The sequence below is a fragment of the Pipistrellus hanaki genome, assembly GCF_964339955.1.
Source record: "Pipistrellus hanaki genome assembly, chromosome: 9".
NCBI lineage: Eukaryota > Metazoa > Chordata > Mammalia > Chiroptera > Vespertilionidae > Pipistrellus > Pipistrellus hanaki.
The window spans coordinates 74,783,368-74,810,684 of NC_140511.1; the positions used below are offsets into that span (position 1 = coordinate 74,783,368).

General features: G+C 40.9%; 2 protein-coding genes across 5 annotated transcripts in view; both read right to left on the reverse strand.

The window, feature by feature from the left end:
* TCP11L1 (t-complex 11 like 1) overlaps nucleotides 1-6,025 on the reverse strand; it is a 28,150-nt gene extending 22,125 nt beyond the window's left edge. Inside the window, exons 1-3 of one of the 4 annotated variants that reach the window (XM_084894570.1) lie at nucleotides 5,748-6,025; nucleotides 3,150-3,249; nucleotides 2,038-2,221 (exon numbers count right to left, since the gene is read on the reverse strand). In XM_084894570.1, coding sequence (XP_084750696.1) covers nucleotides 2,038-2,197 — 160 coding nt within the window. In that variant the 5' untranslated portion in view covers nucleotides 2,198-2,221; nucleotides 3,150-3,249; nucleotides 5,748-6,025. Of the gene's footprint in view, nucleotides 1-2,037; nucleotides 2,222-3,149; nucleotides 3,250-5,026; nucleotides 5,186-5,287; nucleotides 5,717-5,747 lie in introns of those variants that run through there. The other 3 variants (XM_084894573.1, XM_084894572.1, XM_084894571.1) reach the window with 3 other exon arrangements.
* Nucleotides 6,026-9,717: 3,692 nt separating this feature from the next.
* Nucleotides 9,718-26,556, reverse strand: DEPDC7 (DEP domain containing 7). The gene is made up of 9 exons (XM_084894569.1): nucleotides 26,428-26,556; nucleotides 18,322-18,712; nucleotides 16,415-16,542; nucleotides 15,397-15,586; nucleotides 12,878-13,089; nucleotides 12,038-12,180; nucleotides 11,754-11,879; nucleotides 10,581-10,659; nucleotides 9,718-10,039 (listed from the first exon to the last, which is right to left on the reverse strand). The coding sequence occupies exons 1-9, from the start codon at nucleotides 26,504-26,506 to the stop codon at nucleotides 9,846-9,848; spliced, it is 1,542 nt and encodes a 513-aa protein (XP_084750695.1). The 5' UTR covers nucleotides 26,507-26,556; the 3' UTR covers nucleotides 9,718-9,845.
* Between the last annotated feature and the right edge of the window lie 761 nt (nucleotides 26,557-27,317).

The following is a 27,317-nucleotide window of genomic DNA, read 5'->3' on the forward strand; positions in this document are numbered from 1 at the left end:
GACACAACTGTAAATGTGTAGGTCAAAAGTCACCAATCTGCACACAACATTGGTGAATTTTACTATGTAGTATAAATTATGTCTCAATAAAGTTGATTAAAAATTTGAAGGCACTCAGTATACTATATATACAATTACTAAATTTCTTCAAGCCAGTATTTTCTGTTACCATTCATCAGAAAATGGAACGTCCACTGTAGTATATCAATATCATGCATTAGGAATTATTAAACTCTGAGTTCTTAATCTCTTAAAAAGAAATCCAGAGCCGAAACCGGTTTGGCTCAGTGGATAGAGCATCAGCCTGTGGACTGAAGGGTCCCGGGTTCGATTCCAGTCAAGGGCATATACCTTGGTTGCGGACACGCCCCAGTCGGGGGTGTGCAAGAGGCAGCTGATCGATGTCTCTCTCTCATCGATGTTTCTAACTTTCTATCCCTCTCCCTTCCTCTCTGTAAAAAATCAATAAAATATATTTTAAGAAAGAAAGAAAGAAAGAAAGAAAGAAAGAAAGAAAGAAAGAAAGAAAGGAAGAAAGAAAGAATGAAAGGAAGAAAGGAAGATAGAAAGAAATCCAGAGATTGTCACCAGGGCTTCCAACTTTTGCTTTAACCTTGGTTTTGCAAAAATCTCCAAATGTATGATCATCTTAAATTTATGAAATAACAAACACACTAACTTGTCCTAGTAATAAAAAGGGTCCACCAGTGCTTGCTATAATAATACAATGTTAACTTCCATCTTGGCTGCTGACTCGCCGTCCAGGCCGAGGAACCTGGAAACTTCGGGGCCACATGAGCCGCAGCCACAGCCGCACCAGCGGGCACGGGGAGCCCCCGGGAGGCCAAGGGAAAGCCGGCGGCCTGCATCACCACAGGATCAGCTTGGACAAATGTCACCCAGGTTACTTTGGTGGCAATACCCCTTAGAGAGGAACCAGAGCTTCTGCCCACCTGTCAATCTCGATACACTGTGGGCCTTGGTCAGGGAGCAGACACAGGTAAATGCCAAAACCAGGCTGGAGCTGCTCCTATCATTGATGTCGTGTGATCGGGCTTCCACACTGCTCTGGGGAAGAGAGCTACCGAAGCAGCCTGTCCTTGAGAAGGCCAAGTTCTTCAGCAGAAGGGCTGAGGCAAAGATTAGGGGGGGTGTGTGTACCGGGGGAGAGCGGGGAGGGGATGGGAAGTCTGTGTCCAGGGAGCTTGAAGCCACATGGACAAAAGTTCATGAAATGCTCATAAGTGCTTCTCCTCACCCCCACCCCCAGAAGGGTACTATGTTGGCTAATAAATTACCTGGAAACACAAAAACGTTTGTACTCCTTCCAACTGTGAAGCATTACTGATCATCTACACTTTAAAGAGATAACATCAGCAATGACATTCTCAGACTATGACATCCCCTCTTAAAACTTTCATTTTTGGACTCACTTCAAAACACTTAAGTATTTTTAATAAAAGACATGAGTTGGGGCAACGGCTGGGAATTTCTGCAAAAACTGGCACCCTTTCATCTGAGGAGGCTGCTCCCTGCCAGGGATCTGAAGTGACTTGACCACAAATGCTCAGCGATCTGAATTCCCTCAACCTGTGAGAATCAACCCCCGGGCAATGAACTAGGGTGTGGTGAAGTCGTGCCCTTTTAATTCCACCCCCCCCCCCCCCCGAATTTTTTTAACCTGCACAGGCACAGTCCTGGCTGGAACCCGCTTCAGACTTTCAAACACTCTCTTAATTAAAGCTGCAATTTATACCCCAACCTCCTATTTTTCAGAGCACTTCGGGGAAACTGGGATGTCACTGAGGCTGCAGGAAGGCAGGAACATTCTGGAAATTATTCCAAAGCTTTAATTTCTCATGCAATTGAAAACCCACAAGTGACTAGGCTGCCAGTGAGAAGAGAAAGGAGAAGCTGTTATTGTTCTTAAATGCTAATTAGTGGCAAAGTTATCATATTATGAGAACCTAGCTCAAGGAGGCCTCCTAACAATATCATCTGAAAATATCGCTTTTAACCAAAGTTAAATTTGCTTACAGTGAGGTCTTTGCACTCTCTGGGAGCTAGGAGAGCCTGACTTTTTTTTCTGTAAAGCGACCTCAGAACCGTCCATGGCATCTTCCAGGCCTTGTTCAGAATCATTGGATTGTGATTTTCCTGCTTCATTTAGATGGGACTTTTCAAGGTTTTCAGACATTCTCAATTAAGTTTCTTCACTTTCCTAAAGAGAAAAAAGATACTGAACCTGGGAAGGAAAAAAGGAGCAGAATGTTCTAGAATGTCTAGCGGTGTGACTCCTGACAAACAGTTTAATCTCTCTGGACTTCAGCTTTCTCATGTGTGAAAGAAACAGGCTTGCTAGGATCTTATCCAGTTAGCATACTCTACTCCAATGACGAAACATTCACTTTTGTTATTTATCAAATGTATGGACCTGTACCTCAGATGGAGAGTAACAAGTCTGAGTATTTTTGTCCCATTCCTGAGTTCCATGTAACATTAGAACACAGGGCTATACATTGGCTGGTTCCATGTTAATTCAAAGAGTGATTCGATTCTTACAACTCTTTACTTTCATTCCTGAGTGCTGGTAGGAAGACTTTGGAAATGATGTGTGAATGTTTAATCAGGCTTCCAAGTGAGCACACTGGGCTGAGGAGCTGGTTCCCGGATGCCATTATGTGAGTGAGACACCTTGGATGACAGATAGAAGGTAGAGCTTATGAAGCATTTAAGAAGAATGTGTGGGGCAAATACTTTTATTAACTCCTTACCAGTCAGCAAAAAAGGCTGATGAGTAAAGCAGGAAGTTGCAATGAACCATGATATATGCCACTGGGTGCGGTTTTAATTTTTTTAGTTGCTGATTAGAATAGAAGTAACATGTCAGTTTGGGCCAGTTAATAAAGGCCTGGAATAATAACCTCTTAATTACTGTGTAAGTTTTTGTCACGTTGGTTTCAACCCCCATCCCCACCCCCACCCCCGTTTTAGAGTTCTCTATTCCTAAGGTATTTCCAATGGAGGGAGGAGAAAGATGTAACCTTCCATTCCTGCGTTTACACTATGAAAATAATCAGTCTTTGTATTATTGGCATTTGAAGATCACAAAGCATTTTCATGAGCACTAATTAGACTTTATTACACACCTGGAAGATAATCCAGAGATCAGAAGAAATGTCAGCGGCTTGTGGGAGGTCCAGTAGATGCTTTTCTGCACATCAGAGAAGACTCACTCGCTATAATTACCTGAAATGTTAGATATCGCCATTAAACAGGATGCAGTTACCGGAATTTACATTTTCAGGCCTGTATTATTCATATGAAGACTCCTTCTTTCTTTCTCTTCTTTTTTTAAATATATTTTATTGATTTTTTACAGAGAGGGAGAGAGAGGGATAGAGAGTTAGAAACACCGATCAGCTGCCTCCTGCACACCCCCTTCTGGGGCTGTACCCACAACCAAGATACATGCTCTTGACAGGAATTGAACCTGGGATCCTTCAGACCACAGACAGGTGCTCTATCCAATGAGCCAAACAGGTTTTGGCTCTTTCTTTTCTGTTCTTGAATGGCAGGATGCCACACACAGCACCTCATTTGGATGTGTCTGGGGTCTTGGAAGCTGGACTACCCTATGCTCTACAAATGAACCTTGAGAGCTCGTTTGGAGATTTTATTTTTTTAAATATATTTTATTGATTTTTTTACAGAGAGGAAGGGAAAGATATAGAGAGCTAGAAACGTCAATGAGAGAGAAACATCGACCAGCTGCCTCTTGCACACCCCCTACCGGGGATGTGCCCGCAACCAAGGTACATGCCCTTGACCGGAATCAAACCTGGGACCTTTCAGTCCGCAGACCGACGCTCTACCATTGAGCCAAACCGGTTTAGGCTTGTTTGGAGATTTTAGTAGAAGAGTGCGGCTACTGGTATACCCTTGACCCAAGAACAGTTAGTCCTCTCCTCTGGTGGGGAAGGCCATCTTCCACCAAGAGCACAGCCCGGGGAGAAAGGCAGATGGAGTGCCGAGGGAGGAAGGAGACACCTGCCTAACCAGCCAGATCAGCCAAATCAACCCTGGGCATCAGTGGGGTGACAGGCATTGCAGCCAGATCACCCTCATGTCCTGAATAGTCCACATGGCTTTCAAACAGTTCCCCTTTCCCTTCCAACATCTCACCCCAGACACCCATCTCCTCTCTGTCCTAAATCCTATTTGGCTCTGGAAATGCTCCAAGATCCGATAGATAACATGACCAGCATATCCCAAGAGAAAGGACAAACAAAAACACTTCTAATTTTATCCCTTTCACATGTTGGGAATGAGCTCAAGAAGGATGAAGTCATTCACTCTATGCTCTGAGGAGGAAAGGCAGGATACTTAACTACCCAAACTAACCCATCCTTGTAAGATTAGGTCCTCCCAGGACCTTCCCCAACCTCACCAGTCCTTGCACCTGTCTCTGAACTCCTGTAGGACTGGTTACTGGACATGTGGCATTCATTGTTGCCTTAAATCCAATTCAAAAATATGCTTATTTAAATAGTAACAGAAAGACGGAAAGCATTTCTAAGCATTTCCAGAATGGAAATGGTTCCGAAGGAGAAACGGATAGTCTTACAAGGAAATATGGCGAAACTTAAGCCTTAATGGCATTATGAAATCACTAAGGAAATAGAGCAGAGGGAGAAACTAATTCTGCCTGGAAGGAGATTGGTATTAACCAGAAAAGGGGACATTTGAGCTGGTCTTTTTGAAAAGAGTAAGATTTCATACAATTAAAAAAAAAAAAAGTGGAGTGAGGAAGAGGAAGAGCACAAGAGGAGGCACATAAGTAAGTGGGATAAGAGGCAGGTGATGAAGGTAAAAAGACGGGTTGGGGCCACATTATAAAATTGCTAGTTTTCTTTAAAAAAAAAAACAAAACACTTTTCACCTAGATTTTTAACTTCTTAAGGGCCAAGACAAACCATAGTCCCCACATATGCTCCATACGTCTATCCCCCAAACAGATACCCACTAAGGCTCTGTTGATAGCTGTGTCATCTCTGTGACGTCAGTGTCTGTGGGAGGGGTGGGCGTTGGTCTCGGACACACACGGGTCCACAATCTGCTCTTTACTAGCTGTGGAACTCCAGTTTCCTCATCTGTAAAATGCAGCTCACCTATGCCTCTTCTGTAGGGGGGAGAGTTTAAACGACAGAACGTGCATAACAGATGGCTTCCCATGGATGGCAATTACAGTCACAGGGCTAGAGGATGCATTGAACTATTTACTTACAGTGTGCTCCTTCCCTCACCATTCCCCAATGCCTGCTAAGCCTAAAAAGGGAGCCGAGGGGAGGAGGGTCCTCGCTCTTGCCGTGCAGACCGTCTATCTGAGCTTCACCCCGGGCCCAAGCTGGACACCAGAGACTCCCCAGCAGAAAGGGTCTTTCTTGCAGCAAAATACACAGGGGCTCGGTCCACCGACACTGGGAACCACTTCCTTCCCGGGGCACTCGGTGCAACGCACTCCCAGATGCCTTTGTCAACAACAGTTTGGGCCGGCGAGGGAGTGGCCCGGCTGGGGACCGGCGATGGCTGGAAGCGGGCGCGCCGGGAGGACGGCCTCGAGGGGTCCCTGCCTCTCTCTCGCCCCCACCCGCCATCCCCGGGACCCGGCCCGACGACGGGGGAAGGCGAGGAAGTGCCTGTCATTTCCAACTCGTGCTTCCAGCCTCCGCGCCCGCTGCCCTCACCTGCGGCGGAGTCGGCGGTTTCCTCGCTGCCTGCCTCCGGGGCGGGGAGTCTGGCTGGGCCGGCGCCCCGGCCGCGGAGGAGGGGAGAGATGCGCGGCGGGCGGGCGGGCGGGGCGGTTCAGCCTCTGCCCCTCCAAGGCCACATCCCTCGCCGCGTAGCGGGCCGTCCTCCCAGCCGAGTAGTGGCCAGCGCAGTCGCTCCTCTGCGTCGGGAAGGAGGAGGCAGGTCTTAACCTGAAGGCTTAAGCCCAATGGGGGAGGCGCCATGTTCTGTACGGAAAGGTAGGGGGCGTGGCTCCGAGTAGGGCGGCGCCATGTTTGCGTACGGAGAGGCGGGGGCGTGGCGCAGAGCAGGGGCGGGGCCACGTACGGAGTAGGGGCGTGGCTAAGAGCGGGGGTGGCGCCACGTGCAGAGTGACCGGCGCTGAGGCCGGGTCTCCGCCTCAGGGATGCGAGCGGCGGAGCGGGCGGCGGGAGAGGACCGCGAGGTAGAGGAGGTGCGGCTTCAGGCAAGTGAAGGGCAGGTGGCCCAGCCCGCAATGCCTTCAGAGCTTCCCGGCCCAGGCTTTCAAATGTAAATATTACCTCAGATGTGGTAGTTGCACGTCGTTTATTCCCTCTCCTCCCCTTATGCTGGCTGTTTAAAAAAAAAAGTCATGCCGACCCCCGGGGTAGCCAGGCCTCGCGTTAATGGCACAGACAGGGTTTGGTTCTGGGGTCATCTCTGAGATTTTAAGTGGCTGCTGCACTTCGTGGATAGGAAGAGTGAGACTTGAGCCCTGAAAAGACGGAAGGCGTGGGGCGCACAGACGGTTCCCTGGAGGGTTCCCTGAGGCTCAGGGAACGTCCTGGGGAGCCCTCGGAGCCCGCGTCCGTCCGGGTTCGAGAACGGGAAGCGACCGCGTTCGGACAGGGCCGCTGTGCAGCCTCCTCCTCCTCGCGACTGTCTCGAGGCTGTCCCGTGGAAGCCACTCTTTCTCAGCTGGTAGCTGTAAAGTAGCGCACACGAAGAGAAATCGTTTATTGTGTTAAAAAGTAAAAAAAAAAAAAAAAAAAAAATAGGTGTGTGACTTCTCACTGGGTTCATTTGAAAAAAATACTTTTAAGACTGAGCACTAAATCGTGTATGCTTTAAACAACGTGAAGTTGTTTAAACAACTGTCTTCTGCCTGTAGCTTATGAACTTGTTATAATAAAAGAACGAGAATAGCCCTGGCCGGTTTGGCTCAGTGGATAGAGCGTCGGCCTGCGGACGGAGGGGTCCCAGGTTCGATTCCAGTCAAAGGCATGTAATGTGGTTGCAGGCACACCCCCAGCAGGAGGTGTGCAGTAGGCAGCTGATTGATGTTTTTTTCTCATCGATGTTTCTCTCTATCCATCTCCCTTCCTCTCTAAAAAAAAAAAATCAATAAAATATATTTTAAAATAAAATAAAAAAGAACTACAATTAAGAGGGAGAGGCATTGGTGCTTTCAAGCACTACTTCGTAACGGGTAGTTACCCCGAAAGTAGTGAAGGCTGAGAGTGCACATACAACTCCCTCAAGCCATTCACCAACTAGCACATTGTTTTCCTATAAAGACACCCAGTCCTCAGACCAGGGCTCGCTTCAGGGGGGAAAAATACCTTAAGATACTCAACTAACTGGAACTAAGATTCACAAAGAAAACATTCCGTTTTCTCTTCTGAGTCCAGACTGTTGTACCACGGAGTCTCTAGATTGGGGCTTCTCAGCCCTGACCACACCTCCACACCTTCTGGGGGCAGATAAAGCTATCACCCAAAACTGGGGGGCGGGGAAGCGGGGCAAAGAGGGATGGTGTGCCAGGCAAGAATCCTTAAGCTTCCCAGGTGATTGCAAGATGCAGCCAGACTCGAATAATCTCCCTAGCGAGACCTACCCCCTCCCTCTACCTGCCTTGGATTAATATAAACAATTTTCACATGTGGAGAGGACAGTGGTACAATACCAAAACCTCTGATTTGACTTACTTCACCTTGTAACCTTTTGATATATTTTGAATCGTTTCCTTTATATTTTAAAAACATACTGACTCGTGTTTCAGTTTTGGCTACAAGGACCGGAAACAAATTACCTCGGGGTAAAGGGAGTTAACTGCAAGGCTGGCTGCACATAGAGTTTGGGAGGAGAAAGCGCAGCTCTGGAGATCACTACTGCTCTATCTCGAGTCACACAAGAGCTCTCTCCTCCCATCCCGCTTCCTGCTGCAGGCTATCTCACTCCCCTATCATAGACTGCTTTCTCTCTTTTCTTTTTTTTTTTTTCTTTTCTTTTTTTTAATTTATATATTTTATTGATTTTGTACAAAGAGGAAGGGAGAGAGATAGAGAGTTTAGAAACATCGATGAGAGAGAGTCATCGATCAGCTGCCTCTTGCACACCCCCTACTGAGGATGTGCCCGCAACCAAGGTACATGCCCTTGACCGGAATCGAACCCGGGACCTTTCAGTCCCCAAGCCGACGCTCTATCCATTGAGCCAAACCGGTTTTGGCTGGTTTCTCTCTTTTCTTTGTTGTTTTCTCATAGTTTGTTTTTTAATCACCCGAGGACATTTTTGCATTGATCTCTTAGAGTGCACGAGGGAAAAACAGACATTGATTGCTTGCCTCCTGCACGCACTTGCTCCCTCCCTACCTTCCAGCCCTCCCCCCCAATGGCTCAGTGGATAGAGCATCGGCCTGCGGACTGAAAGGTCCCAGGTTCAATTCCAGTCAAGGGCATGTATGTTGGTTGCGGGCATATCCCCGGTAGGGAGTGTGCAAGAGGCACGATGATTCTCTCTCACCGGTGTTTCTAACTCTATCCCTCTCTCTTCCTCTCTGTAAAAAATCAATAAAATATATATTTTTAAAAATAGAAGAAGAAGAAGAAGAAGAAGAAGAAGAAGAAGAAGAAGAAGAGAATAAAGAAAAGAACCTATAGATTAAAGAGACTTAACAAGCACATTAACCAATTGCAGTTATGGACCTTATTTGGATCCCTATTCCAATAAACTGTCAAAATCATGTAAGATCAGAAAATGTGAACACTGACTGCACAGTTGATATTAAGGAATCATGGATCTGTGTGATTATATTTAATGTCCTTATCTTTTAGCCAAACATACTGAAATCTTCTATATATATAAAAGCCTAAGCAACCATTCAACCAGTAGCTATGATGTGCACTGACCACCAGGGGGCAGATGCTCAACACACAGGCATGGAAACATGGAACAGACTGATGAATCTCAGAGGGAAGGGGAGAGGACAGGAAGAGATTAACCAAAGATCTTATATGCATAAATAGAGGCCCAATGCACGGATTTGTGCACCGGTGGGGTCCCTCAGCCTGGCCTGCAGGGATGGGCCCAAAAACTGATAGAATAACATCCTCCAAGGGATCCTGGATTGCGAAAGGGTGCAGGTCAGGCTGAGGGACCCCTCCAGTGCACAAACCTATGCACCAAGCCTCTAGTTTATAAAGTGATATGATGTCTGAAATTTGCTGGGGTGGGACCAAGGAATGGAATATAGGTGATACAAGATTGACCATGAGCTGAGAGTTGTTGAAACTGGATAAGTATGTGGGAGTTCAGTATTCTATTCTCCCCATTTTTTATATATGTTTAAAATTTTCCACAATAAGCTATAAAAGATGTTGAAGTTTTCAAAAGCATTAGGGAAATTCAATTTCTAATTTGTCTACAGTCTATGTTAATTCGTAAATTTACTTCATCAAATTTTATATTTTTAAGAAGTACCTCAAGGTACAAACCACACTCTTATTAACTTGTAATTATGAACATTCTTACTGTTTATGTAAGAATGTAAACACTATAATGTCATATCATTTAAATGCTTATGTTTTAGAAAGTTTTATACACAAGAATTATAAATCATCTCACGTAAGAGGGTCAATACTTAATAGCAATATACCATCTAATAACTCAGTTTCAGACACAAAAGGTTATACAAAAAGGTTTTATTAAGCACAGTTTAATATTTAGAAGAACATTCAAAATTACAAATGTGATTGGGTCTTTTAGGATACATAATTCTTAAAATACACAAGTTATATACAAACATTAGAAATTCAGTCTCCAAAATACTCAATAAAGATGTCTGGATGACACTTATAGAACTGACCTAGCAATTTTTTCTTCTCTTTGGCAGGCAGTTTTGGATCCTTATCAATAGTTTTTAATAAATTCAATAGCTCATCCTTGGTTGTCTTCTGTGTATGGTTCGAATAATCACTTTGATCAATCCTCTCACAAAAAGTATATCCTTAAATATTAAAAGTAAAAAGTTCAGTTAATTAATCTAGTCTTTAGATTTAACTATAAAAATCAAGCAATATATATATTTTTAAATATATTTTATTGATTTTGTATAGAGAGGAAGGGAGGGAGAGAGAGAGAGTTAGAAACATCAATGAGAGAGAGTCATCAATCAGCTGCCTCTTGCACACTCCCTACTGGGGATATGCCCACAACCAAGGTACATGCCCTTGACCGGAATCGAAACCGGGACCCTTCAGTCCCCAAGCCGACGCTCTATCCATTGAGCCAAACCGGTCTTGGCAAAATCAAGCAATATTTTTATATTTAGTTCCCATTTTGTAAAATGCACAGAAGATGCTAAGCACTGCCAACTTTCTAACCCTGGTCAATCTGCATTTGAGTTATAAGGAAGCTCTTTGCTAAATCTGAGGAGGTTGTTTAAAGTTTAATTGAAATTAGGTACAATAACTTACAATAAAACTCTTTCAAGTAAATAGTAAGAATTTATCTTTGGAAGATCATGAAAATAATATTTCTCAGATTACCTGTGCCTGTGTTTGGATCTCCTCCCTTCTGAATGGCCATGAGCTTAACACTGACAATTTTATGTAGAGTTCCAGGGATCTTAAGAAAGAAAGAAAGAAAGAAAGAAAGAAAGAAAGAAAGAAGAGAGAGAGAGAGAGAGAGAGAGAGAGAGAGAGAGGGAGAGAGGGAGAGAGGGAGAGAGGGAGAGAGGGAGAGAGGGAGAGAGGGAGAGAGGGAGAGAGGGGAGAGGGAGAGAGGGAGGGAGGGAGGGAGGAGGGAGGGAGGGAGGGAGGGAGGGAGGGAGGGAGGGAGGGAGGGAGGGAGGGAGGGAGGGAGGGAGGGAGGGAGGGAGGGAGGGAGGGAGGGAGGGAGGAAGAGAAAGAAAGAGAAAGAAAGAAAGAAAGAGAGAGAGAAAGAAAGAGAGAAAGAAAGAAAAGAAAGAAAGAAAAGAAAAGAAAGAAAGAAAGAAAGAAAGAAAGAAAGAAAGAAGAAAGAAAGAAAGAAAGAAAGAAAGAAAGAAAGAAAGAAAGAAGGGAGGGAGGGAGGGAGGGAGGGAGGGAGGGAGGGAGGGGAAGGAAGGAAGGAAGGAAGGAAGGAAGGAAGGAAGGAAGGAAGGAAGGAAGGAAGAAAGAAAGAAAGAAAGAAAGAAAGAGAAGAAAGAAAGAAAGAAAGAAAGAGAAAGAAAGAAAGAAAAAGAAAGAAAGAAAGAAAGAAAGAAAGAAAGAAAGAAAGAAAGAAAGAAAGAAAGAAAGAAAGAAAGAAGGGAGGGAGGGAGGGAGGGAGGGAGGGAGGGAGGGAGGGAGGGAGGGAGGGAGGGAGGGAGGGAGGGGAAGGAAAGGAAGGAAGAAAGGAAGGAAGGAAGGAAGGAAGGGAGGGAGGGAGGGAGGGAGGGAGGGAGGGAGGAAAGGAAGGAACGAGAGAGGAAGGAAGGAAGGAAGGAAGGAAGGAAGGAAGGAAGGAAGGAAGGAAGGAAGGAAGGAAGGAAGGAAGGGAAGGAAGGGAGGAAGAAGGAGTAGGAGGAAGGAGAAGGAGAAAGAAGGAGGAGGAGCAGAAGAAAGAAAGAGGAGGAGGAAGAAGAGGAGGAAGGAGGAGGAAGAAGAAGAAAGAAGGAGGAGAAGACATTGGACATTATTCAGATGCATTAATCTAATGACCTATTACATAAGCTCAAATGACTGCTTTCAGAGTTTTACCTTAAAGACATCTTTTTGATGATCCATTAAAAAGAGTACCAGAAGATCAGTTTTGCCTTTAGATAAATTTTTATTGTCAACAACAGCTTTTGAGAATATCCTTTTCACGACCATTCGGTTGTCACTCTATAAAAATAAAACAGCATACCTAATGGCATATATTTAAAAATTCAATATAAAATGTTAAATATTAATAACGATTATCCTATTTCAGCATGCTGATGATAGGGTCCTATAAGTATTAAGGATACCGAATAGAATGAACATTTAGACAAAAGACTTACTTCTTCCTGTAATTTAAATTCAGAAGGATGTGCTGCAACAGCCATGAAATACAGTAGTCTTCTAAACTCTTCTCTGTTCTGGGAATCCAGAAGCTTTAGAAAGAGCTGAGTAGCTTCTAATGCTATTTCAGTCTTCCCATTCACTTTAGCCAAAAGAAAAGTGCTTTTAATTTTGACCAAATATGACTACATTAAAGGGAACAATATTCAAGGTAAAGCTTAAGCTAAACAGTAAACATATTCAAAATAGTTTCCAAAAGCAAAAAACAAAACAAAAAGACTAGGAATTATAATGAATGGCCAATACCATCAAGGGAGCCAATTCTCAAATTGGCAACTAATATCCTAAATCCTTGTCATATATTATTCTTAGAATGTTAAATCTAAGTCTTGGCTTTGTATATAAATTCCCAGCCTGTTTTTCATCAATTCAATACATTTTGAGGGCACACTATAGGTACAGTATTGATGTATCCAACCCTACCTGAGAAAAATAGCCTGGTATATTATTGGTAGAGCGACAAAGCAGGAGTCCCATTTTGAAGAGACTGAAGGAGAATAATGGTGGTACTTGTGTTCCTTTCTAAAGAAGAGAACTGCTACTCTGTGCTTAATGAACTTCCAGCGAATGAGAGTGGCCTTCTGTGGCCACTAGAAGTTGTAGGTCACTTCAGAACTTATCAAAGCCTCTTTCCAAATGATCCCTAGATGTTTTGAAATAAACATACAATCCAGATCCACTCCTAGCTTGACATTGTATCATTCCGATTAATTTTGAGGACAATTTTTTTCTTGTTTCTTCCAATACAAATTCTAGTATCCAGTAAGATTCTTACTTACCTAAGAGCTCTGCAATTCCATTATGAACATCACATAGGTGATTTAACAGAGGTTCCCTACTACTGTAATATTTGCCAATGGCATTAAACAGAAGTCCTTTCACTAAGTCTATTCTATCTGGTTGCTCAGGAAAGTTTCTGCTTATGTCCACCACCATCTGGTCTGGAAGGTATTCCAAGCAGTCAGTTGCTGCAGAGAGCCACTCATCTTCCCTATGGGGGGAAAAAAGAACCATTTTAAAAAGCAATGAGTACCGTATTTCCCGACATATAAGACGACTTTTGAAACGAAAAAAAGTCAACCAAAAATCGGGGGCAAAAGACCAAAATTGCACAAAAATTACCTGCAGATCTTGACGGCAAAGTAAGTCTTTTCTTTGAAGTGGGGGGTAGTCTTATTCAGCGAATATAGGCCTAAACCTATATTTTAACTGTAAAATTAGGGGGTCGTCTTATATGCTGGCCAATTTACTAGCTATTTCAAGTTTGCCACCAGGATAAACTTCTACACCCTTAGGTAAAGATAAGTATAATTCTTTTTAATATACAGTGAGGTCATGTATCACAGATAAAAAGTTCAGCTTATTATATAACCTCTTATCTTTTTAAAAAGTGAAAATGGAAGCTATCCAGGACAATACAGAGCTGAAAAAGGACATCGAAATTCAAACTATTCTTTACATTTACAGTAGAGGCACAGAAACTCTTTAAGTTACTTGCTCAAGGTCCCAGGCAGGACTAGGTCCCAGATCTGATTCCTAGACCACTATTTTTCTAATATAGTGTTCCTTACTTCAGAGCTCTATATATGATGTCATCTCTCACTTTGGCTAGGAGAGAATAGAGGAAGATAAGGTAGGGTTTCAGAAAAATAAAATATTAATTACCATTTCTAATAAAATACCAGCTGAGTAACTTCAGAAAAAGGCTGTATTTCAAGACATAACTTTTAATACTTGATTTGTTAATTTATATAGTTTAAAAATATTCATATACTAGACTCAGAACAACTATATCTACCACCTAGGTGCATTATCATGGGCAGGTCACTTCATCTCCCTGGGCATCAGTTTCATCAAGTTTATAGTAAGAAGTAGCAAGATGATCTTTTAAGTTTACTTCTAGCACAATTGCTGATTCTGTATTTAAAAAAGGTCATAATGTTTTCACATTACTTTAGATTGTAGAAATGTAATTTAAATTCCTATAGAATAAGTTCCCATTATACATGCAGAGTTCAATAACTAGTAAGTTGGGATTAATTTTTACATGTAAGGTTTTAAGTTAGCTTTTGACCTTCGACTATTTGTTTATTAATAGTTCACTGGAATGTAGATCCGGTGAAATACTAAACATGTTAAGTTGTATTTCTGTCTAACATTTCCATCTTTCTAACTATGCTGGAACACTATCTGCTAAGGCAAAATTGTTAAAAAATTAAATGAGCTTAAAATTCAAGATTTTAACCTTTAATAATTATATTTAAGAGAGAAGCATCAAAGTTATAAGAAGCATCAAAGTTATAGTGCTCGGTTTTAAGGGAAAAAATCATAATTTCCTTAACTTGAAGTTAATTTAAGCCTTTAAACCTTAAGATTTATATTCAGAAGAATGGTAGAGGTGAGAACAAGAGTTACTTTCATTATATTTATTTAACAAAACTAGTTAATTTAAAAATATATATTTAACAGGTATTCTAGAGGCATATAAAAGCACATGTAGAGCCCTGGCTAGGTACCTCAGTTGGTTAGAGCATTGACCCAATACACCAAGGTTGCGGTATGATTCCTGATCAGGGCACATATAAGAAACAACCAATGGCTGAAACCGGTTTGGCTCAATGGATAGAGCGTTGGCTTGGGGACTGAAGGGTCCGGGGTTCGATTCCGGTCAAGGGCATGTACCTTGGTTGAGGGCATATCCCCAGTAGGGGGTGTGCAAGAGGCAGCTGATCGATGACTCTCTCTCATCGATGTTTATAATTCTCTATCTCTCTCCCTTCCTCTCTGTACAAAATCAATAAAATATATTTAAAAAATAGAAACAACTAATGAATGCATAAATAATTGGAACAACAAGTCAATGTCTCTCTCTCCTCTCTCTTTCTCTCTTCCTCTCTCTCCAAAATCAATAAATAAATTTAAAAAAATTTTAAGCATCTATGATCAGATAATTCTAAGAATTTTCCAAATATGTTCATTTTTTCCAGGTTTCTTTGAAGACTGGACACCCCTAAGACACCAAACAGACCTACTAAGAAGATGGAGCATAATCATTTTCTTCACTTGATATACAAGTAAGTTATATGTGAAACAAAAATGGATATGAAAAATAATGAAATATAAATCTTTCTAATTTTGACCACAGTGATTTTGTTCTTTACTTTCCCAAATACTGATAATTTCAACTGACTATGCATATCTGATTTCATGGACAGAAGAATTCAAAATATTATCTTAAAATAATGATCTATAACCAACCTACAAGCACACTCAAATTATTATACGTATTTCCACATACTGAGAGTCACCATAAGCCTTGAGAATCCCTCGATCCAGGTAGTTACTATTGTTGACCAAGTCAGGCTGCCTCTTAGGTTGAGAAACTTTAGGTACAACCTCTTGCTGTTTGAGTAAGGATTCAAGAAGTGGAAGGTCGACAAGTTGCAGTAGACGTGCAATTGTTTCTTCGTGCCAAACTTCATTAATAACTACACAGGAAAAAATGACAGGCCGAAAAGTAACAATAGTTACTAAATATTCACCATGATATTTGTCTAGGCAGGTCTAAGCTAATGAGAGAGAGAGAGAGAGAGAGAGAGAGAGAGAGAGAGAGAGAGAGAGAGAGAGAGGGAGGGAGGGAGAGAGAAACAGTCAACCTTATCAAGTGATTTCTGAAAACAATTCAAGATTTGTTTAAAGTGTAGGAGAACAGACTTTGGACAACAGGAATTCTTTTCATTCTTGTACTATAAAAAGCAATATGGCAGAGATAAGAAATCAAGTCATAAAGCATGTTAATAAGGGCTTTGGAAGAAAGAATGGTTCATTCAATCTGAAAACTCGTTTGAAACTCTTGGCTGCAGATTATTTCACTCAAGGTTTCCACCACGAGGATGGTGGGGGGAAGGTGGAAATCAGTTATGAAATTATATTCCATTGCCACAGAAAAGGAAGAATATAAGAATTCTGTTACTATTTTAATGGAATTTTAAAGTTTTTACTTAATCTAATAAAATCTTAGGGAAATAAATATCTGAGAGCATATTCTGAATAAAAATCTGCATGCAAAACATTTCAGATTTGAACCTCTGCCAGCTGACAGGACAAAAGTCAGTGTTCAAGAATTGCAACACTGATCTATTTGTTAAAGATAATAGACCTCTGTTAAAACTTAATATAACAATTTTAATACACAGTGCACTCTTTCTTTGTGCTGTGAATATTTAAATTCTAAAAAAGGTTAAGATTGAAATATTTTTAAATAACTTTATTTGAAATTAGCCTTCTGCTTCTTCCTTGCTTCATCTTTAGCTTACCTTGTGGAGACAAAGCTGCAGAGATATTTACACGAGGGGAGTTAGCAGGCTTTAAACTCAGATTTTCCCACAGGTCCTCTAAACTTGCTGATTTGATATCAGATGATTTAAATAATGCATCTGTGTACCTAAAATGAATTTATTTAATAAATTAATGTTTATTAGTAAGCCCACAGAAATATTTTAGTATTCGAGAGCCAAGAGTTTCCAGAAAGTTTATGTATTTGAGTAAAAACACAATACATGAAAATTCTAAGAGCAGAAAAAAAATCCCACCTTTTTTATTAGGCCTAAATATACCTACTCTAAATTCTTCTTTGAACATTAGATTTAAGTAATTCGGTGACTAAAATGTTAGCCTGAATTTTAAAACAAACTTCATTATGCTTAATTAGAAGCCCAGTGCACGAAATCGCACAGCCCCACCCACCCGCATGCGCCTTGCCGTACTTGCAGCCCCCCACACCTGCGTGTCACTGCTCATGCAGCTTCCTGGTGACTAGTCTTTGGTCGTTACTGTATTTTGACCACTGGGTTTTTATTATATAGATGTTTTTTGTTTGTTTGTTTTTTTATCAGTTGTCTCTATTTCTGGGGCATTCTTTGGTAGACAGTGCTAATCATTTTCCAAATACAGATCTACAATCCTTTATCCACAATTCTGAAACCCAAAAAGCTTGGGGAAAAATCTAAAGTTTATTCAGAACTCATATGGTGACAAAACTTGTTTTGAGACTATCATAGTTTTTATTTATCCAGTTAGTATGAATGTTTTGTTTACTGCAAAAAGACTAATAAGTTTAGTGTTTTTTAGAAGGGTATTTTGTACATATATATTAGATAGCACCTCTAAAAGGATCTTTAATCAGAAAGATCCTTTAATCTAAAAGATCCTTTAATCATAAAGATCCTTTTATAGGTGTTTTCTAATATATATGTACAAAATATCTTTCTAAAATCTCCTAAATTCCATATTCTTGAATCAGTCAGGTCCCCAGAGGTTTCAGATAAAGCATGTGGACCTGCATCTGGAAAATGTTGACTTGGCCTACCGCATCCTCAGATTTCCTTCCCACATATAGTGGTAAATTTTATTATGTTTCAAATATATAGTTTCAAAATATTTGAAAGTCAATACATTAAACTTGTGTCAGCTCTGAATTATAAGACCTTTAATGAATTCTGCACTGTTCAAGTGAGGGGAATAAAAGGAAAAGGTGGTTCTTTTTTTTTATAACAAATAATTCAGTTCATTATGTACTTAACACCTACATTCATTTCAGTCACTGGGTTTTACAGTTCTGTCCCACAGTCTCCCTTTAAATGCCTCCCTCATCTTCACCACGGCCGTGTGCTTCACCCTCATCTGTAGACGGCAATATCGCAATGGATTCCAAATAGCTCTCCCCATTAGGCTGACCATACAGCTGCCAGGATGCAATCTCATTCTGCTTAAAATCTTTCTCTGGCTTCATAAAACTGCATGAGCAGTAATAAACTCCTTAATATATCATATGAAACCTGTGTATTCTGGCTCCCACATGCCTTTCATACTTCACATCTACCATTTTGTGGAATCTAATAATACCCTGCCTTCCTGCCTTCACCTTCTCTGTTCTCATACTATTTTGTGGATAAGCTCTCAACATTTTTTACACTATAATTGTAACTTGAAGCAGAAAAATTAGTTTGATAGTTCATATTTTATATTTAGCAGAAACAAACAAGAATTCTAAGAGATAGCAAAAAATAAAAAGTTCACTCTATACTTGATCAAATTTATCCAGAGACCTAAATTTTAGCCTAATTTACTAATTCAAAGGAAACATAAAGCCAGTCAGCATCTTCTTAAAAAGGAGACAAAATACTTCCAGTATGCCCATGCTAGCCTTATATTATATACTAACCTAGAAGATGAATGTAGTTTATTCTCTTTGCCAAATTGACAGTCTCCTTTGGGTATTGTTGTGAATCTATAAAGGCTGCAGCTACTATCTTCAAACGTAGGTTTTTTGTCTTTTCTAAAGACTTTGGTTGGAACTGCTTCAAATACTTTGTAGTCCATAAGTGCTTGACACACTCTTACTACTTTGGCCCGAGGAATATCTACATCACCAAAATATTTATTCTGAATTAGGTGAGAAAAAATGACATCGACAGCTTCTGAACCAACAAAGCAGTCATTGTGTCTTTTTAAATGGTGCCTTCGTTTTTTCACCTCCACTTGTGTTTGAAGAGTGTTTATAATGCTACTCCATACATATGTGGCTCCAAATGGTTTCTGGGCCACACTGAAACCTGCAATGGAAAAAAAAAAAAAAAAAAAGCACAGGTTAATCTTATTTATTTATGATAAGGTCTAAGCAATCCTTAAGCGAAAAGTGGCAATTTATAAAGTTATTAAAAGGAACAATTATAAAGTCAGCTTCTTATTGAAATACGAAACTATTAGTAATAATTCATTTAAAAATGTAATGCCTACTATATGCTAAACACAGTCCTATGTACTAGGATACAACAGTGAACAAAATAAAGTCCCTGTTCTCACAGACATATACTTTATGGGAAGATACAGACAATACAAATATGTTAGATCAATGTTAAGAAGAAAACTAAAGCTAGGTTAGGAAGAAAATGTTATTTTAGATGGACATCAGGAAACACCTTTCTGACAATGTGATTTCTGAGCAGATTTAATGCTGGTACAGTATTTAGTCTCTACTGAAAAGAGCCAGAATCAGGCATTTGATGGAATCTCAAAATATGTCCAGATCATTCATGGTATCCAGGACTCAGGAGCAGCTTTACTGTTTCCAGCCACAATGACTAAACGGAACGAGTATTAGCCATTCCTATGCTTAACTTCCTAAAGTTTTAGAGATTATAGTGAAGATTTCAATGAACTTAATGTCTGCTTTCTAGTCGTCTTCATATCTCATTCCATTGTATTATTAATAGCTAATGTTAAGTATTTACAATATGGCAAGCTCTGCCTTCTCTCATTTAATCCTGATAAACTTCTCTGAAATAGTTATTAACAATCCTATTCTGAGGTAATTAAGGCTTAGTGAATTAAACAAACTTGTCCTCAGTTTTATAGGTAGTAAAGATATACTAATTTCCCTAGTACTTAAATATAAATATATTAAAACAAGCCACAAATCAATGTGACCCCAATAAATTTTTAAAAAATATTTTTATATTTTTAAATATATTTTTTATTTATTTCAGAGAGGGAGAGGGGGGGATAGAAACGTCAGTGATGAGAGAGAATCACTGATTGGCTGGCTCCTTCATGAGCCTACAACCTGGGCATGTGCCCCTGACCAGAATTGAACCAGGAACCCTTCAGTCCACAAGCTGATGCTCTATCCACTGAGCTAAACCAGCTAGGGCCCCAATAAATTCAATAAAAAGTAAGTCACCAGATAGTTTTAGCATTAAATTCATTGAAGAATTGGATTAAGTGAAAGTGAGCCATTAAGAACAGGAGAGCCCTAACTGATTTGGCTCAGTGGATACAGCGTTGGCCTGCAGACTGAAGGGTCCCAGGTTCTATTCCAGTCAAGGGCACATCCCCAGTGGGGGGTGTGCGGGAGGCAGCTTATTGATGTTTATCTCTCATGGATGTTTCTAGCTCTCTATCCCTCTCCCTTCCTCTCTGTAAAAATCAATAAAATATTTTTTAAAGAAGAACAGGAGAAACAAAACATACAACTTTGAGATTTGTGAACCCTTAACTAAGTTATTTAAAAACACTTAGTTAAATAAGTGTTTAAAATAAGGCAGAATATTATAAATTCTATAATATGTCCTATCCACAGTACACAGGGGTAAGACAGGAATGGAAAATAAGCCAGATTCAATCTTGTAGAGATCAGATTGCCTTTTAAATACCAGTGAAACAGACTTCTGGTTTAGTGATAATGTTAATGATGAAACACATAAGTCAGCTGAGCTAAAAGATAAGGCTGAGTCACTTATTAATTTGAGATCAATAAGACAATTGAAGTGGGTGAGAGGTAGGGGATACACAGCCTCAATGACGTGGAAAAGGCTAATCTGCACAAGGGAATTAGGAAGTAAGTAATAAATTTCCTTATATTAACTTGCTGCTTAAATATGGGGAATCAGGAAGTTTTGCAGGTTGGATAACACAGTATAAAAGATTAAAGAACAGGTTAGAGCAGGATAGTAGGCACCTGTGAGCCACACAATCTTTTCAGAGTCCTCTAGGCATGATACATTTCAGCCCTTTCAAGTCCCCTCTGTTCTCACTGGCCATTAATTCCCAACCTTTGCACAAGAGATATAGTTCCCCTCAAGCATTGCCACCCATAGAGACCCAAACTAGCTCATGTCCCTACAGATACTTTAATACACAATATATCCTGGATTTAACAAGTAAATGTGCCAAAACCCACACCAGGGTAACCTGTTTTTTTAATGCTGACTTCATCAGTCGAACACAGATTCCCCAACATGCTATTTTAAATCTTATTTATCACCATCTAATAGCTGAATTGAACATTGATATAGCAGGCCATGTACAGTAAGATGAATTATTGTGATTTCTATACAGAATTCAAGAAGTCAGAAGTATACAATGAATGCTTTGTAAGCCCAGCAACCAGAATAGAAGCTTTAGTTTATCCCCAAACCTCATGTGTATGTGAGCTGGAAAATTCTTTAAAATTTATACTGCTTACATCTTTTTTTTAAATATATTTTTATTGATTTTAGAGAATTAGGGAGAGGGAGAGAGCGATAGAAACGACAATGATGAGAGAGAATCATTGATCAGCTGCCTCCTGTATATCTCCCACTGGGGATCAAGCCCACAACCCAGGCATGTGCCCTTGACCTGAATCGAACCTGGGACCCTTCAGGCTGTACTAGGGGTGTCGAACTCAATCAGAGAAGGGGCCAAAATCTAAAATCCAGCCTAAATCTTGGGCCGAATGGTTTACTGAACAGTCATAAACTGACAATGTCATAAACTGACAGCGGAGTGCAGTGATGACAGCGCGGTGCGGGCCACATTGCAAGGCCTGGCGGGCTGGATTTGGCCCGCGGGCCTTGTGTTTGACACATGTGCGTAGGCTAATGCTCAACCCACTGAGCAAAACCACCACTGTTTACATCCTGATGTTTCCTTATTTATGTATGGTCAAATGTGTTCTAAATCATCATTATCAGAGATTCAAAGAGTCTGCAGACCAGCTGCGATGATCCTGAGTAAAAGGTTTACCTCTTGGTTGGTTTCTTCATTTAGTGCTATAAGAGTTGAATGCTATGTTTAATGCTGGCTTCAGATCTAAACTGCTGATTATACGATTTTAGAGACTGAAATTATACCTCTCCATTTAGATACAGATATTGAACTCCAAATACAACATAGTAAGAAATGAAGCATACAAAAAAATTTACCCTATCAGATAAAAAGCTTTTTGGAAGGTGGCCTACTTAGAGGCTCAGAAATTGTTTTAAATCAGATCTGTAACATACCACACACGTTTTTAAGCACTAAATCAATCTAGTTAGTATTCATTTTTTAATCAGTCTCACTTTTATTTGCTTGAAAACAATAGCCATTTTTCAAAAGCAAAGACCTGCCCTTATATGTATTTGAAGTTTACAAAAAAGAATTACCAATAATAAAAAAGTTAAGCTTCTGATATTGAACTCTGATATATATTTGTAATATAACAGATAACCATCTTCACTTCTAAAAATGCACACTAAATAATCAAGCTATTACTATAATAGTTCTTAAAAATCAAGTCATAAGGCAGACATGTCAGGAAATTACACTTACTCAAGAGTTACAAGGGGATAATCAACATCAACTATGATCTGTGCAGTCAGCATTAACTGTGGTCCTGCTAGCAAAACCTACTTAAGGACTAAAATACTTACATAATAATTGAAATAGTGAGTTTATGTTAATTCCTTAGATCAAAATACATATTATAAAATTGGATCCCATGACCCTGGCCAGGTAGCTCAGTTGGGTTAGAGCATTGTTCTGATATGCCAAGGTTGCAGGTTCAATCCTTCTTGGGACACATACAAGAAGCAACCAATGAATACATGAACAGACTGACAGATGTCAGAGGGGACTGGATAAAGGAAGGTGAAGGATTAGCTAAAGAACATATGTACATAGCCCAAGGACACAGAAAATAGTATGGTGAGGGCTAGGGGAGGGGGTATGGGGGCTGGGTGGAAGTGGGAGATCTACAATAGTGTCAACAATAAAAAAAATTTTTAAAAAGAAGTCCTGGCCAATGTGGTTCAATTGGTTGGAGCGTGGGGGCAGGGGGCGGGGACAGACATTTCTTTCTTTTTTTTTTCTTTTTTTTTTCTTAAATATATTTTATTGATTTTGTACAGAGAGGAAGGGAGAGAGATAGAGAGTCAGAAACATCGATGAGAGAGAGTCATCGATCAGCTGCCTCTTGCACACCCCCTACTGGGGATATGCCCGCAACCAAGGTACATGCCCTTGACCGGAAGCAACGAATGTACATGCCCTTGACCGGAATCGAACCTGGGACCTTTCAGTCCGCAGACCAACGCTCTACCATTGAGCCAAACCGGTTTCGACCATTGACTTTTTTTTTTTTAAAGAGAGAGTTGGGGGAGGGGACGGGGTGATACACATGGATTGGCTGCCTCCCACACGTGCCTGGGCCACCCTGCAACCGAGATATGTGCCCTTGACTGGGAATCCAATCCAAGACCCTTCAGTCTGAGGGCCAATACTGTAACCATTGAGCAAACCCGGCCAGGACAGTTTCCATAAAATTTGAAGAATAGTGACCTGGTGCTTTATTTCTTTCAAATTTCCTTATAGTTTACAGAGATTCAAATTATTTAAATGTCTTATGGAGTGCTTCACGTAATACAGTAGTTATTCAATACGTGTAAATTATTACCAACTTTTTTATTTTTTTAATATATATTTTATTGATTTTCCATAGAGAGGAAGGAAGAGGGATAGAGAGCTAGAAACATGGATGAGAGAGAAACATCGACCAGCTGCCTCCTGCACACCCCCTGTTGGGGATATGCCCACAACCAATGTACATGCCCTTGACCGGAATCGAACCTGGGAACCTTCAGTCCACAGACCAACGCTCTACCGCTGAGCCAAACCGGTTTTGTCTATTACCAACTTTTTTGAAGAAAGGTTAACACAGTGGTTCACAGTGGGTGATTTTACTCCCCATTAGACATCTGACAATGTCTAAGAGACATTATGGTGTCACAAGCTGAGGAGGGGGGATGCTACTGGCATCTAGTGGGTTGAGGGTCCAGAGATGCTGCTCACCATCCAATAATGCAGAGGGCCAGCCACCAAACAAAGCAAATGTCAGTAGTACCAAAGTTCAGAAACTTTTGGTTGATCAAATATGGTTCAGATTTGGAAACTTGTGTTAATGCAGTAGGCACAGTGCTAGGTTCTATGAATACAAAATATAAAATAAGACCATGGGTTTTGAAATCCCAGAGACTGGGGTTCCATTCTTGGCTCCATCATTTACTAAAATAATGCAATCTTGGGACAAACTACCCAACTTTTTTTGTTTCAAAACAGAGTTAATTCTATTTCTCTCAGTTACTGTGAGGATCATTTGAAACAATATATGTAAAGTGGCTAGCACAGTACACAGCACTTAACAGAAAATAAAGGGGAAACTGTCACAATCTAGAAAAACCTAATGAGACATGGACTCAATGTAATGACAATAAGCAAAAACTGAGGATTTCTAAGTGCGGGCTCAGTTAATAATAATGTATCAATATTGGTTCACTAATTGTGACAAATATACTATACTAATGTCAGATGTAAATAATAAGGGAAACTGAGTGAAGGACATATGGGAACTTTTTTGTAAATCTAAGTCTATTCTAAAAGTTTTACTATTTATTCAAAAAGTAAAAAGACATCTAAAAATCCTCTACTTAAAATATTTTCTCACACACACACAAAGGAAAAAGAAAAGTGACAGTATCTTTCTTCCTCTTCCTTTCTCTGAACTAATAGGACAGTCTCCACCCTCAAATTTAACTCTTCATCAAAAAATATGAGAATTCTAAATCATTTAAGATTTAAGAGAATTTTATTTAAGGATTTTTTTCCCCCAAAAGATGCTTTAAAACTGTACTTAGAGAATTTGTCAAGACAAAGAAAAAGGACTATATTTATTAGATACTAACCAAATCCTGACAATAGATAAAGGTAGAGAACTGTTCTGAGTGTTAAAACTGGGCAGCTGTGACTGAGTGGGGAAAAATTCCTGTACACTGATTCCTGTATTGCAACACTTTTACTGCATATTGGTTTGGGAGTCCAAAGTTTGTTTTCCTCTTATATGGCATTAGAGTTGTCATGCAGAGGGCTGAGATTGCCTCTGAAAAGAAGGCTTCAAGCAGGTCAAGTATGTAAAATAAATCTCCACTAATAAGGACAATTTAAAAATATGTTAAGAAAACTATCAACAAAAGTAGGCACTGGCCACTGCTTTAATTCATACCGATTAATGAGATAGCATATGGGAAGTACTTCGAGCTCCCTGGAAAAGTGATACCAGGTGAATTCAAAGAATTAAGTTACAGTATAAAGGGATAGCAGGATAACACACCACTTTCTTGTTTGTCTATATTAAAAGACAAATATCTTTTGAAGTACTTACTGAAAGTTAACTTACAGACTTTTCTACATAAATCAGGTCCCTAGTCGTAACAGCCCCTTTAAGGTATGGCAGAGTTATTAATCGGTAGAGAAACGAACGTGCAAAGCTGCTTGCCAGAGCACACAGAAAGGGAATGGCAAGGAACCAGGAAAGGAGGCTCCTATTACTGTGCTTACTGGGACTGGGACAAGGCAACTTAGGGTGGAAGAGGTAGGTTGCTAACAAATGCGGACAGGTAGGTTGCAACTTTAGCAAGCAAAACAAATGAGAAAAGGCAGTGAGTTTTCTGCCCACTGCACCTGGTGTGCAGAGAACAGTGGTCTTGCCCTTGGGTTCAGATCCACTAAGCAGAACTTCAGCTCTTCTTTCTGAAAGTCAGCTACTTAATTTTGAACACATATTCCCTTACACCATCTGAGAATCTGTTCACAAAAGCCCAAAGCTTAGAATTGGCATTTCAGTTGTTGGAGAAAATAGGGTGCCATATTTTTAATTATGTAAAATTTGGGACTTTCTTTCACTCAGAAAGTGAGCCTAAAGATTTCTCATGACTGTTTCCAATATCATTTGATTTTAAATTCTTAAATGAAAATGATAAAAAGTATTTTCCTTCTCTTCACAATGTAAAACAAATTCTGAAGGTAGATATCATGTGCTTTTCTGAATCCTTTAAATTGGACCGGAATATGTCATTATTATGATTATTCTTAGAAAAGTACAGAAGAAAAGCAGTTCTTAATACAAATTGTCATGAACTTTTGAAGATTTAAAGGAATATTACTAATTATAAGTTAAACAAGACTGGGGCCACTGAGACGCACTCATTTGACCCAACTCAATTCACTGACCACTGTCACCTGGTCAGCATTTTACAAATGAAAAGCTTTTTGTCAGAAGGGAACCAATTCCTCTAACACAGCTACAGAAAGGGGGGAAAGTTACAACTTATCTAAAAAGGAGGGGGCGGGGGAGTCACGTGTTATCTTAACTATATTTACTGAGTTATAGGTATGCTAGAATTGGAATTTTGTAACTGATCACCCGATTCCGTTCATTTGGACATTTAAAGAAACCAAGATACTAAACAAATGCCTCCAAAGATATGATTAACCTGGTGGCAGAATTCACCAGCGTCTTTCCTAATGTCATGCAACCATTAAAAAAAAAAAAAAAAAAAAAAAAAAGTCCCAAACCTGTATTCATTGAAATATTTCTTACCCAGAAAGTGTATCCCGCGCGAGAACGGTAGCCTCAGCTCACCTGCCCGCCCAGTGAGCCTCCCCCTTCCCGGACAGAGTCCTCAGCACCTACCGGGCGGCCTCTGCGCCGGGCTGGGGAGAGCGGAGAGGTTCAGGTTCAGTGCCGCCGCCTTCTCCCGCACCGTGGCCATGATCGCAGCTACCGGGACACCCGCTCCGCAGCCCGCTGTGCCTTGAAGTGGAGCCCGCTGCTGCCAGTTAATTGGTCCGAGACGGGGCGGGGCTCCCACCAGGCCCCGCCCCCGACGGAGGACTGGCCCGCCCCACCCCGGCCGTCACGTGCCTGCCAAGGCCGTGTGCAATCAGCCTCCCTGCGCTCCAGGGAAAGGTGCGGGCGCCACCCTCAAGGACAACGCCAGGTAGAAAGTCTTCCCCCGCGGGCCCCACGCGGCCCGCAGCCCGCAGCCGCTGGGCACCGTCCAAGCGCAGGCGAGGGGAGAGTGTCCCCGAGGCTCTGCCCAGCCGGGTGCGAACCACGTTCGCTCGATGATGAGCTCAGCCCTTCGCTGTGCCTCAGCGTCCTCACCTGCGACGCGGCGGTAGTATTAGAACCCGCTTCGTGGTGTTTATTTTTATTTTATTTTATTTTTTATGAAGATTACACGAATTAATGTTCCGCATTTTAGAAGTTGGGTCTGGAACATAAGTGCTTATTAAAATTATGTCATGGTTAAAAAGAGCATCTAGTTTTTCACACATTCTCTCCGCGTAAAGAACAAATCTTTATCTGGCCCAGGAGAGCAAGGTCTAGAGGTCACAATCAGAAGGGCATCTGCGGGCACTGCCTCCAAAGTAACTTGGGTCAGATGGTGGGGACAGAGTTGGCTATGGAAAAGGAGTGAAGGCCAGGAAAGCCGGGAGGGAGGACTGTTAAGGGCAAGTTGAAACCAGGGAATCCAGGGGTCCATTGTTGGGGTACCTCTGAAAGGATGAGTGATCTAA